Raw genomic sequence first — 13,677 nt, 5'->3', positions numbered from 1 at the left:
GCATATTTACACTTAGTTCTCCAGTTAACTCTTAGTTTTCCTGTGGTTAATCACAGTTTCAATATAAATGAGGCAAAATCTTATGGACTTTACTGGGGCCAGACTCTCCTCATTAGCACTAGATTGTAGGCAAGAATGAATTTGGGAATGGATTATGCTTCCTCTAAGGCTTATTCCACTCTTAACTCTTTCCTGATTGGCTGATGCCCACAGTTAAAACAGAGTCCATTAAAACATTAAAAATGGGTACAAGCAACATTTTGAATACAGTAGTCCTCCCTTGTCCTAGAGGGATCTGTTCCAAGACCCTACTAACCCCCCGGGATGCCTGAAACCTTGGATAGTACCAAACCATGTATATACTGTTTTTTCCTGTAGGTACATACCTGTGATACAGTTTAATTTATAAAGCAGTCACAGTAAGAGATAAACAACAATAACTAATAATAATGTAGAACAGTTATAACAATGTCCTATAATAAAAGTTATGTGAATGTGGTCTCTATCTCTCAAAATATTTTACTACATTCATCCGTTTTTGATAACAGGTAACAGAAACTGAGGAAAGCAAACCACAGATAAGGGAGGACAACTGTATACTTAATGCTACTGAATTGTACACTTTCATATGGTTAAAATGATAGATTTTACATATGTGTATTTTACCACAATAAGAAAAATGGGTGCAAAGTGAAGTTTTGGTTGATTTTAACCTTTTTCCCCCCAAAAAATAGCTAAATTGTAGTCTAGATGAACTTTAAATTGGCCAAATTAGGCATTGATTGTATTCATTTCCTAGGATTGCTGTAACTAAGTGCCACAAACTGGATGGTTTAAAACAAATTTATTCTCTCACGGTTCTGGAGGCTAGAAGTCCAAAATCAAGGTGTCAGCAGAGCCATGCTCCCTGTGAAGGATCTAGGAAGGAACCTTCCTTACCTCTTTCTAGCTTCTGGTGATTGCCAGCAATCCTCAGTCTTCCTTGCCTTGTCACGACATCACCCCAAGATCTGCCTCCTTTATATGGCCTTTTTCCAGGTGTTTATCTTCATATACCTTTTTTTATAAGGAGATCAGTCATTAGATTTAGGGCCCACAGTCCTCTAATATGAACTCATCTTTACTAAGATTATCTACTAAGATCCTATTTCTAAGTAAGATCACATTCTGAGGTTCTAGTGGATGTGAAATTTAGGGGGGATGCTATTCAACCTAGTATGGGTGGTGATAGATTACTATGTATTTTCATGAAAACATATAAATTAGAAATTCGGCCTATAAAAAAAGAAAGCTCAAAGGTTTCTTTAAAAGCTAGGATTCAGGTCAGGTGCTAATGCCTGTAATCTTAGCCCTTTGAGAGGCGGAGGTGGGAGGATCGCTTTAGGTCAGGAGTTCAAGACCAGCTAGAGCAAGAGTGAGACCAGAGACCCCATCTCTACAATAAAAAAATAAATAAATAGAAAAATAAGCCTGGCATGGTGGCATGAGCCTGTAGTCCCAGCTACTTGGGGGCCTGAGGCAGGAAGATTGCTTGAGCCCAGGAGTTAGAGGTTGCAGTGAGCTGTGATGACATCACTGCACTCTAGCCCGGGTGACAGAGTGAGACCTTGTCTCAAAAAGAAAAAGGAAAAAAGGTTAGGATTCAGAAATTAGACACATTCTGAGAAAATGTAATTCTACAGAATAGACTACTGGGGAAATTTTTTATATTTGACCTAAGTTACCTAATGCTTTTTCCCCAGAAAGAATTTTCTAAATTAAAATTTTCTAAAGTCTAGTGAGGTAAATTTATTCATTGCTTCTAAACAAATTGACGTTTTGCTTTCAGTTCTTATGTCCTTGTTAACACTTAGTGAGGTAAGCTGAGCCATCTCTATTGCCCATGGAAGCTGAGGCACTTATTTGGGAACTACTAGGACAGTGTTTTCCAGTGTCTGTCATGTTTATTAAAATAAATTTAAACTTTTCCTTGGGCTTTTTATTTAATATCTCTGCTGCCCAGATTGCTGCTTGAATAATTAATTTATACCCTGGTCCTTTGTGGTTTTCCCACTTTTACTTTATTCCCCTGAAGTCCCCAGTTGGAAATCCAGATGTCTGAGGACATCTTTGGTTGCAAGTAACTGATCCTAGTTTAAGCCAAAAGGAATTCATTGACTCATGCAGCTAGCAAGTCCAGAAATGTGTATAGCTTCAAGGTTGCCTAGATTCAGGATCTGAAACCATGTTACCAAGATGCCATTTTTCAGCTATGCTTTCTTCTTTGTTGACTTCATTCTCACATTGGCTCTTTCTACATGGTGGCAAAGATGGCATTGGTGGCATTGGCTTCTCTAGGCTATAATTTAGATCAGTAGTTCTTGAATGTGTTTGGGGACCCAAGACCCTCTTATTGATTGATCGATTGAGGGAGACAGAGCCTTGCTTTGCCGCCTGGGCTTGAGTGCCACAGCGCAGCCTAGTTCACAGCAACCTCAAACTCCTGAGCACAAGCAGTCCTCCTGTCTCAGCCTCCCAAGTAGCTGGTACTACAGGCACATACCACTATGTCTGGCTAATGTTTTCTATTTTTAATAGAGACAGGGTCTTACTCTTGCTCAGGGCTCAGGCTGGTCTTAAACTCCTGAGCTCAAGAGATCCTCCTGCCTCGGCCTTCCAGAGTGCTGGGATTATAGGCGTGAGCCACTGGAACCAGCCTGTCAAGACCCTTTTAGATGGTCTATGATACTGCAGTCCCCAGCCTTCAGGAGTGGCCCTGTACCAGTCCATGGTCTGTTAGGAACCTGGCCATGCATCACCACCTGAGCTCCGTGCCCTCACCCCCATGAAAAAATTGTCTTCCATGAAACCAGTACCTGGTGTCATAAAGGTTGGGGACTGCTGGCCTATGAGGTTGAAAAGATTTTTATGTTAATACTAAGGCATTATTTGTCTTTTCACTCTCATTTTCTCATTAGATGCAGTGAAATTTTCCAGAGACAACATGATATGTAATGATATCACTCTGATAGCTAATGGAATATGTACTTGTATATGCTTATATTTAAAATTTTTTAATATAGTAAATATATATGTGTGTGTATATATGTCTATATATATATACATATATATATATATAAACAAAAGCTCTTTAAAGTCCTCGATAATTTTTAAGAATGTAAAGGGTCCTGAGACCAAAATTGAGAGCCATAGATTTAGATTGTGTACCAATCCCCAAAGCACTTACTAAGGCAAGGGGAGTGGCATTTTTTGATTGTTTAGGCCTCAGTCACATATTTGCACAAAGGATGGAGATCAGCTGCACCTTTACCAAATGGACTGAGATTGAGGGAGGATGGATCTGGGTACAATATATAAGGCTAGTGCACTGATAGCTTAGCAGTTAGTTCAACTCTGTTTATAGATTCCCATCTCTCTCCACCATACTATAGAGTTTATTCTATCCACATGATCACATACTAATATTCAGAAGGTAGAGAAGTTCTTTCCGGTGTGTACTGACAGTTTACAAATGTAGAACGTCACCATTTATTTATGTGACTGCTTATCTGATACAAGAAGGAAAACACCAGCCTGGGCAATATAATGAAACCCCGTCTCTACAAAAATAAGAAAACCTAGCCGGGTGTAGTCCTGAGTAAACTGTAGTCCTAGTTTACTCAGGAGGCTGAGGTGGGAGAATCGCTTGAGCCCAGGAGTTTGAGACTGCAATAAACTATAGTGGCACCACTACACGCTAGCCTGGGTGACAGAGCAAGACCCTGTCTCTAAAAAAAATAAAGAAGGAAGAAGCAGGAAAAAAAAGGAAAACAGGAACAAAAAGTTTTTCTGATTTCTAAAGGAAGCACTGATTTTTATCCCTCCTTAATTAAAAAAAAAAAAGTAGACTGTAGAAGAGGAGGGCAGTATTCTTAGAGGAAGGAAGGACTATTAGATAAGGGAAAGGAAAGTGAGATTTGTTAAATGGGGAAGTAATATTAAGTGCCTCCAGAAGCTATTTGATTTCTTGAAAGTTTTTAGGGTTCAGTCTGTATGTCACGAAAAGATAGTCCCAAGCTTAAAAACTGACATGGATTAAGTTAAGTGAACTTTTTAAAAAATCAAAAAAGCATTATGCTTGTCTTAAATTATTATTAATCGGTTTCCATGTAACCAAAACTTAAAGCTCAGCTTTCCTAGCAAAATATTTTTTCTATAAAAACAATGTACAAAACAAAAATATTTTGTTAACTAAAGTAATTTCATTTTCCCCAGATTGACTGATAATTTGGGGAAATATGGTCTATAGAAACATTTATATCATGTTTTATATTTAAAATAAACCTTAAGTAAAAGTTTGAAATGTTAGAAGCATAAGTGAATTATTAAAAGAAGCAGAGAAGATGGATTTTTCAGTTTTCCTGAAAATTCTCATTTTACCATGTAATAATTATATTTCATATTTATCTGCCTGTGTATCTCCTGCTGTGGGATTGATTGGTTGCAGAGCAAGTCTCCCTTTCTAACACAGAACCTTATTTTCTTCCCATTTCCTAATATTTGATGACTAAATGCAGAACATATGAAGCAACAGAGACTTCGAATTGGTAGCAATGCAAGCTCCTCCCAAGGTGCCAGAGAAGCTGTTAGAAATTTGGCTTGGTGTACAACAGATTGCAGAAGCCTCTACCTATAAACAGAAACACCCTCTAAGGTGGCCATACTTCACATAAACAACACTAAAAATAGATTTTTTACCTGGATCTAAGAGAACAAGGCAAAATGTCACTTGCCCTGTTTGATGATTACAATTCTATACCTAAGATGAAAATATCAGGCTGTTGTTCCCCTTACTTCATTTAGGAAAGAAGTGTGACAAACATAACTAATCTTATTGTGGTCATTGCAAAAAGACAACTTTGGGGGGTGAAATGTTAGCAGATATCCTCTGAATAGTTAGAAAGTCAAGATAAAATAAATGAGATAAGCCACAAAAATAGTACTACCCAAAGTCATGTTTGTAAATGTATTGATAATGGGACAAAGTTTTTCCTCAGTTGACCTTGAAATTGATAAGTATCTCTCAAGTACAGTCAAGGATATCAGGGGTTTTATTCTCAGAGAAACATAATTAGAATACTATGAGTCCAAATAAAACTGTAATAATGATGTTTCAACCCCAAATACTTTCTGATTACTAATTCAGTTTCCTATAATTTGATTTGGAGATAGGAATATCTTAAATATAGACATATTCCTACCAAATTAGAAGGCATAGCCTCTCTGTAATTTAAATTAATAGTTGGTTTATCAGTTAATATCTTTGGAGTTTAAGTAGCTTGAATGAATCTCTGATCTTTTGGATTAGTTGACCAAATGTTTCTGTACTCACAAAGGTGAGATCTATACCCTGAATTCACTAAAATGCAGACACCCGTGCATACGCAGCCACTCTGATAACTTTGTACTGCCACAGGTGAAAGTCAGAATCCAATGTAAAGTATTAAAAAAAGGTAGAAGAAAAGGCTACAATATTTCAGTTTTGTGTTTTGAAGAAATAGAAAGGTTTAGAGAATTTGAAGAAAAGATGATAAGCCTGACTGATAATGAACTTACAATTTCGATACTTTGGGGATGGCAAATGATTCATTTTTTAGGAAGTTACAAACCTCAGCTAGCAAGTAAACTAGTTTATTTCATGCATTAGTTAACCAAAAGAAAAAAAAAAGCAGTGGGGACAGATCATACATTAATCAAAACCCATTATAGTGGTAAAAAACAATTTTAAAACTTCCAAATGGTGCTCTTTTAATCCAATTTTAAAATTGGGACTCTAAGGCCCTGAGGTTAAATAACTAGTTCAACGTAGTCAGTGGTACAGTTAGATTTTATATTCCTGTTTGTTGTTCTCATTGCTCTAATCCAATTGACTTGGAAAATCTCTCAGGACTGCCAAAGTCTCTCAGGGATTAAAGTACAGAGGTTGCTTTTTTTTTTTGAGACAGAGTCTCACTCTTTTTGCCCAGGCTAGAGTGAGTGCCGTGGCGTCAGCCTAGCTCACAGCAACCTCAAACTCCTCCTCAAGCGATCCTCCTGCCTCAGCCTCCCGAGTAGCTGGGACTACAGGCATGCGCCACCATGCCCGGCTAATTTTTTTGTATATATTTTTAGTTGTCCGATTAATGTCTTTCTAATTTTAGTAGAGGCGGGGTCTCGCTCTTGCTCAGGCTGGTCTCGAACTCCTGAGCTCAAACAATCCGCCCACCTCGGCCTCCCAGAGAGCTAGGATTACAGGCGTGAGCCACCGTGCCAGGCCCAGAGGTTGCTTTCTTAAAACAGAATGTAAATTACATACTCAGCTAACTCGGTTGGTAGAACATTAAACTGATCAACTCAGAGCTTTAGAACCTGTTATTTGTGTGGTTAGGAGAAGAAAGATAGGAGTTAGATTGGAATATGAACTGGCAATATTAATACCTAGCCTCTGGCAACCAGGTCTGGCCCCAATTAACTATCAGATTTTTGATACCCTTTCGATGTATCTGAACTCCAGTTTCTTCTTGTGTAAAGTGAAGGAACTTTTTATTTACTTACAGTTCCTTCTAATGCCAAAATTCTGTGATTTCTTGTAAACTTTTTCCAGTCCAAAAGTACATTTTTAAAAATTCACCTTTAAAATACACCTTTAAAGGTTTAAATTGACCTAGGTGTTATGGTCCGGAGTGCGAGAAAAGACCACCTAAGACCGAAACTGAGCCAAATTATGAATCTTTATTAGAAGGCCAGCTATTGAGCCAAATTGTGAGTCTTTATTAGCTGGCCAGCGACCACCCCTGTTCCGGCAGAGAGTCCAGAGACAGAGTGGCAGCTAAGCTGTAGAGAAAAGGGGGAATTTATACAGTCTTAGTATATAGAGAAAAAACAGGTCATACTACAGCATAACAGGATGTAGATGACATCAGAACGTCCTTTTTTCCATTAACTCGGGGGCCTGGGACCAGCTTCAGACCACCTGGTTTGATTACAATCTTTAGGCAAGTGAGTTTACAGAAGCAGATAGCATTGGTTAAGCCAAGGTACATTTTTTCATGAATTAGGCAAGCATAGTAAAATTTAACTACATGGGGAGAATTTAAACAATCAGTTACAAGTTAATTACTTTGTTTTCCTGTTCTTAATGCATACTTAGCTGGCTCATAGGTCTCTTCGTCATAGGCCATGCTGCGGCCAGCCTGCCTTTAAGATGACTGCTGTTCACAATATGGCTGCACTGTGGCTCACAGAGGGGAGAGCCATCTAACACTAGGGAGAAAGAAGATTTTGAATTAGTTGGCTTTTCTTATTACCAGACAGTATAAGGAATTCCTACAGATTTTGAAGCATTTTGTGACAAATCAACTTTCCCATATGGAAAATTCTGGGAAAATTTTAATGTGCAACCAGGCCCTCCCTTTTTTCGGATGTCCTTCCCTTTTTTTGTTGTTAACTAATGCATGAAATAAGCTAGATAAGGAATTAATGACAATTTAATCAGAGTAAAAGAAAATATCTGATGATCTCAGGAACTACAGTATAATCCAGTGGTAACTTACATAAGGCAGGACATCAAGAGACCTGGGACTTGGAAATTAACTTTCCATGGCCTTAGACAGTATCATTTACTGGGCCTCTATTAAATCCCAGGCACTGTGTTAGGTGGTCAAAATGAAAAGATAAACAAGACGTAATCCTGGTCCTCAAAGAGCTCACCATCAGGTGAAGGAGATAGCCTGGTAAACCAATAATTGCAATATAGTTCATTATATCCTATGACAGAAATAAGAGAGCCTAGAGCAGTGATTCTCAAACCTGGTTGTACTCCAGAATTTTCCAGAGAGCTTTTTAAAAATACAGATCCTTTCACCCTATCCCTCAGAGATCATGATTTAAATGATCTGGGGAGGGACCCAGTGAAATGCTATTTTTCAAAGTTCCCAAGGGGTTTATACTACACCACTAGGATTGAGAATCACTGGGATAGAAGGGCACCAAACTCAGTCCTTAAGACAAATAGGCAGTGGTCAAGCAGACAAGGAGAGAAGAATCTTTCGGCTTTGTGCATGGAGATAATAGGACTCGTGGCATATCAGGGGAACTGTAAATAGTTCTGTTAAGCTCCATGTAGGATATATGAGAGAAGAGGGACATAATGAAAGATGAGACTGGGGAGGGAGGCAGGAAGCAGATCATTTATGATCTGTGAAGGAGTTTGGACTTTATACTAAAGTAAGTGAGAAACCAGTAGGGGAGTGACGTGATCTCATTTCTCTTTTAGAAAAGATAGCTTCAGTGGTAGTTTGGAAGATGAATTAGAGGGAGTGGAAGCAGGGAAACCAATTAAGAGGCTATGGTAATCCAGGCAGGAAGTAGGGCCTGAACAAAAACAGTTATACTGGGAAGGTAGGTGATATTCAAGGAATAGATAACAAGGAGGCCAAATCAACAGGGCAGTTGGATGTGGTTGGTGAGAGTAAGAGGAGTTTATGGCATTTAATTTTTTTATTTTGTACCTGCTTTTGCTCATTTGCCAGTGGTGGATCTGCCCAGAATTAAATATAATACTTCAGAGGTGGAGAGGAGCTCCATTTTATGGGCTTATTAACAACATACCGTACAATGTGGTTTTGAAATGTAGTCATTTCAAATCCAAAAGCTATCAAAATAATCAGAGGCTGTTTACAATCCCTAAATGACTAAATTCCTGACATACTTAAGGCCAAGCATCTAACATTTCCACCCAGATTGGTGGGGAGAGAAGGGAAAACAGCACTAAAACAAAGGTTTAAGAGATTTTAATTAACACAAATGACTGTGCCTAGTCTTTAAATCTGTCCAAAGCAAATGGAGTGAAAGCCTTCTAATCCTTCAGTGCTTCTTCATCTGGCAGTGACCTCAGAAAAAAGCGCCTCCCTCCTACATTATCAAACTGACTTCCTTTAGTTTTTTGTTGTTCTTTGTAGATCTTTGAACCTAGAATTCTCTAAGACAGGAAAAAAAACGGGAAAAAGACAGTTAAAACATTGAGTGCCATGGGATTCACTTTACCAATCCCCTAAAAATACTAAATTAGAATGAATATGTGTTAACACATGCATCCCCAAAATCTGTACCCACTATCTATTCAAGCCCTTAAGATGATTTTTTTAAAAGAAAGTATAATCTCACCACATGGGGTTCATTCTTGCTCGTCGTTGTTCTGCCCTTAGTTATAGTGCCCATGGTGCCTAATGGGAAACATTAGGAAAATGAGAGCTTCTTTTTAGAAGAAAAAAAAAAAAACCTAGTTTTAAGTTGCAAAGCAGTTTACATCACAGTATCATATAATTGTATCACTGTATGACTGACTCTGGTATTAGCATTGATGTGAATTTTCTGATTGTCATTTTAGAAAATAACTTCATCAAACAATATTTTTAAAGTTAGAGTGGTGGAACTTTTTTCTGTTGAGAAAGTCATGTCCCACAGGGGGAATCTATTGTTATCCATTAAAATGTAAAAAGAATATCATGACCTCATCCACCTGTGAGGAGCTCACCCCCACAGATCATTCATTAAGGAAATTTCTTGCTAACCTCCCATAAGCAAGGACATGCAAGTTATACCTATGTCTAGCACCTCAAACTAAAGATCTGATTCCACACTAATAATGAATTACAAGTTTATCTTACAGGTAACAGAACTGGAGACAGAATCAGGCATTCTTCCACCTACCCAGGGACATCTACATAATCGATGCTTCCTTCACTCTCTTGTTTTCTGTAAAATGTAGATTTCTTGAGTTCACAAGAATGTAGCCACTACCTAATCAGCCCTCGCCCCCACCTTTTTCCTTTGCCTTTAAAATGCTGAAGGTTCCAACCTCCCCTTCGGAAAAAACAGCCACAGCTTGTCTGTGGTTCTTGTTTTTCCCGGGTTTGTCTTTAAAATCTTGGCTTAATAAACCTCCATTGATTGATATTTTTACCTCAGTCATTTATCTGAGTTGACAAAAATAATCCTAATATCAATAAGGATACAGTTTACTTTTTTCCCAACCTTCAAAATTTATATTTAGGGAAAAAAAGAATTTTATTCTTCCCCTGAGCTTCTGTGGGGTTTTACGGGAAGTGAAAGAATTACCAAGTTTAGAAATTAACTTTATAAGCTGCTAATGCCATAAACCAAACTTTGAAATTCAAAAAGTTCTGGTTGCCTCAAAGCTTAAAAAAATCCTGTACTTGAGAGCAATACAGTCCTTATCAAGGACTCAGATTTCAGCTAGCTGTGGTTTTCCACCCTTGCCCTTTCAGCATTTTAGCTTAACACTACTATTTTCTTTTCAGCAGCACCTGCTGAAGTGTATTTCAGAAAAAGCAATATTACAGTGAGGTAAAGGTTAAAGCCAGAAGGAATGACTTGCTGGCAGAACAGAGGGAGTTACAGAGTAAATAAAGTCTCAAGAGTATTCATTTCCCACCTCACTGAGCTTTCATCTGAATTTATAAGTGTAGCATAACATTCACATACAACCTTCAGGTTCTTAGAAGAGCTTCAAGTAAATGCTAAGAGTTGGGGGAGGGGGAGGAGAGAAAAGCAAGGCTGTCAGAATCAAATGTCTTATCACAAGTTGTACTATTGCTGAAGATAAACCTCTTCTTGAAACACCAGCAGATGTGATGGGAAATTCAGCTGAATTCAGATTGCTTACTGCCTATGTGCTCTAAGACAGGTGACTGCAAAAGTCCACAAACTGCTTTCTGGGCTCTACAAAAGCTTAGGAGGGGCTGCCATACACCCTGAGTCAAATTATAATTTTACACTGGTGAGGAAGTAAATTCCTTCTAATGTCACCTGTCTCTGGAAAGAGCAAAAGGAAAGACTTCACCCTAGGTGTAAACAACAGACTAGGTGATGCAGTAAGCTAAAGAAATGAGACTGACAATGGTAAGGCTACATCCTGGTTCTCAAGGGAATTTGCAAGTAGGGAGTTACTTGAAGTGTAACAAAGTGAGTAATATTAACACAGGATTGTATTTTGCCAGCCAAATGGATCACACCACTGCAACTCAGCCAACCAGCACACAGTACAGTGGGAGGAGGGATTCTTGGCCAAGAGCAATGGAGTAAACCCTTCCTCTACGTGAAAATGCCTAGAACAGAAGGACCTGTACCCTGATATACTGGGAAGTGTGTCCAAAATTACATTGTACCATTTCTCTAAGACCGAGTTGTGAAATTCAATTCTTTCGAAACTAGAGGAAAGGGAACACTATCCGGGAACACTATTAAGTACTCAATAAGCACCACCTTGTATAATTGCCCAACTAATTGTTATTTCAGTGCTCCAACTCTTTGATTTATCTGTGGTAGAAAGAAACAATATTAGCCTAGGATTGTGGAGGAAGTGGGCAATGACCATTCTGGGGAATGGAGGGAACTGTAGTTCAGGGAGTATAATCGGTAAAGTTTGTGCGGCAGAACATTGAGTTTAATATGGTCTAATCAAGACTGCCAATAATACACGTTGGTGCCACAGAGCATGTCACACAACAAATAGTTTTTTTTTCTTTTTTTTAATTTAATATACAAATGTGGCACATTTTGTCCTAAGGGTAATAAAAGGCCAATCACTTCCCACAGCATTTCACCTTTCCTGAATTACCACTATTTGCGGACTTGAAGCCTGGATGTGGTTGGTGCCACCTACTGGGATAAATGCAGAATTACAAATCTGAACAAATTAACCTTAGGGAGTATGATTCTTCATTATATACCTTAAGCAGGTGATAAATTTGGATTCAAATCATAGCCCTTAGAGCTAGAAGAGGCATGAAAAATCACATACTTTAACACTGCCACTTTGTAGCATAGTCTAGGAAATAAGCTTTGAATATGGAACTAGAAGCCTAGCTTTTCTGAGCTTGTTTCTTGTTCTATAATACCTATTCCAGTCATCGTGAGGGTTACATAAAGTGATGTTTTCAATACATTCTATAATATGTTGTGGTTGTTTTAGATAAAGAAAAAAACTGAAATTAAATGACTTTCCCAGGTAATATAACTGGGAGCCTCAGAGTATGGCCTGCAACTCATGTATCTGAGTCTTAATCCAAAACTTTTTCCATTAAATTACAATTTTCCAATATTTGCTGATGAGATCATTTTAGTTGGAAACTTGGATAAATTTAGGATGTATTGGAACACAGAATTAAATGCTATAAATTACAGTAAGAAAATTATTCCCTTTTCAATTCTTTCAAACTTGATGGCATCAAGGAGAAAATTTCACTTTGGTGCTAATTTTCTTTAAAATTCTCTGTCTTGCTAATCTCACTTCCTAACAAAGATAAAACAGGACTCAGACTTCAGCATCTTGCTAGAACATTAAAATGTTGGGGTTTTTTTGTATACTTATTTTTTTATATTGAATCATTTAACTCTCATAATTGTTGGTACTAGTATTTTCCCAATTTTCTTTTTTTTCCCGAATACTTCATTTTTTTCTAATTTCAGAATATTACAGGGATACAAAAGTTTTAGTTACATAAATTGCTTTTGTACTGTTTGAGTCAAAGTTATATGTGCCCATCCCCCAGATAGTGTGCATTATACCTGTTAACCGTGAATTTACCCATACCCTCTTCCCCCTCTCACCTACTTGATTTCCAATGAATATTATTTCTATATGTGCACTTAAGTGTTGATCAATTAGTTCCAATTTAATGGTGAGTGCATGTGGTGTTTATTTTTCCATTCTTGTGATACTTCACTTAGAAGGATGGTCTCCAGTTTCATCCAGGTTAATACAAAAGGTATTATAATGTTCACCATTTTTTTTATGGCTGAGTAGTACTGCATGATATATACATACCACATTTTATTAATCCACTATGTATTGATGGGAACTTGGATTGTTTCCACACCTTTGCAATTGTGAATTGTGTTGCTATAAACATTCGAGTGCAAGTGTCTTTTTTATAGAATGTCTTTATATAATCCCAGTAGTGGGATTGCTGGATCAAATGGTACGTTCTACTTTTAGTTCTTTGAGGTATCTCCATACTACTTTCCATAGAGGTTACACTAGTTTGCAGTCCCACCAACAGTGTCTGAGTGTTGCTCTCTCTGCATCCATGCCAGCATTTGTTGTTTTGGGACTTTTTGATAAAAGCCATTCTCACTGGAGTTAAGTGATATCTCATTGTGGTTTTGATTTACATTTACCTGATAATTAGAGATGTTGAGCCTTTCTTCATATGTTTATGGGCCATTAGTCTATCTTCTTTCGAAAAGTTTCTGTTCGTGTCTTTTGTCCACTTTTTAATGGGGTTGTTTGATTTTTTCCTTGCTGATTTGCTTGAGTTCTTTATAGATGCTACTTACCAGCCCTTTATCGGATGTATAGCATGCAAGTATTTTCACCCATTCTGTAGGTTGTCTATTCACTCTAATGATTGTTGTATACTTATTAAGTTTACCTTCTATTATGGAAAACTGTACTGATTTTTTCATTTATAATAGTAATATAAATTTTATTTTCAAGGAACGCATTTAAGAATTTAAAGAAGCCAGGGCCGGGCGCGGTGGCTCACGCTGTAATCCTAGCTCTCTGGGAGGCCGAGGCGGGCGGATTGTTTGAGCTCAGGAGTTCGAAACCAGCCTGAGCAAGAGCGAGACCCC

The 13,677-nt window shown here is 37.9% G+C and overlaps 1 protein-coding gene across 1 annotated transcript in view; it reads right to left on the bottom strand.

Moving 5' to 3' along the window:
- Nucleotides 1–8,875: 8,875 nt before the first annotated feature.
- Nucleotides 8,876–13,677, bottom strand: part of LOC105819735 (uncharacterized protein C14orf53 homolog) — a 13,522-nt gene continuing 8,720 nt past the window's right edge. Inside the window, exons 8-9 of the mRNA XM_012656039.1 lie at nt 9,184–9,242; nt 8,876–8,998 (exon numbers count right to left, since the gene is read on the bottom strand). Coding sequence (XP_012511493.1) covers nt 8,876–8,998; nt 9,184–9,242 — 182 coding nt within the window. The remainder of the gene's footprint in view (nt 8,999–9,183; nt 9,243–13,677) is intronic.

This window comes from Propithecus coquereli, unplaced genomic scaffold, assembly GCF_000956105.1.
Source record: "Propithecus coquereli isolate 6110/MARCELLA unplaced genomic scaffold, Pcoq_1.0 Scaffold5, whole genome shotgun sequence".
NCBI classification, from domain to species: domain Eukaryota; kingdom Metazoa; phylum Chordata; class Mammalia; order Primates; family Indriidae; genus Propithecus; species Propithecus coquereli.
The sequence above is the reverse complement of the archived record's forward strand: the minus strand, read 5'-3'. Positions and strand labels throughout refer to the sequence as shown.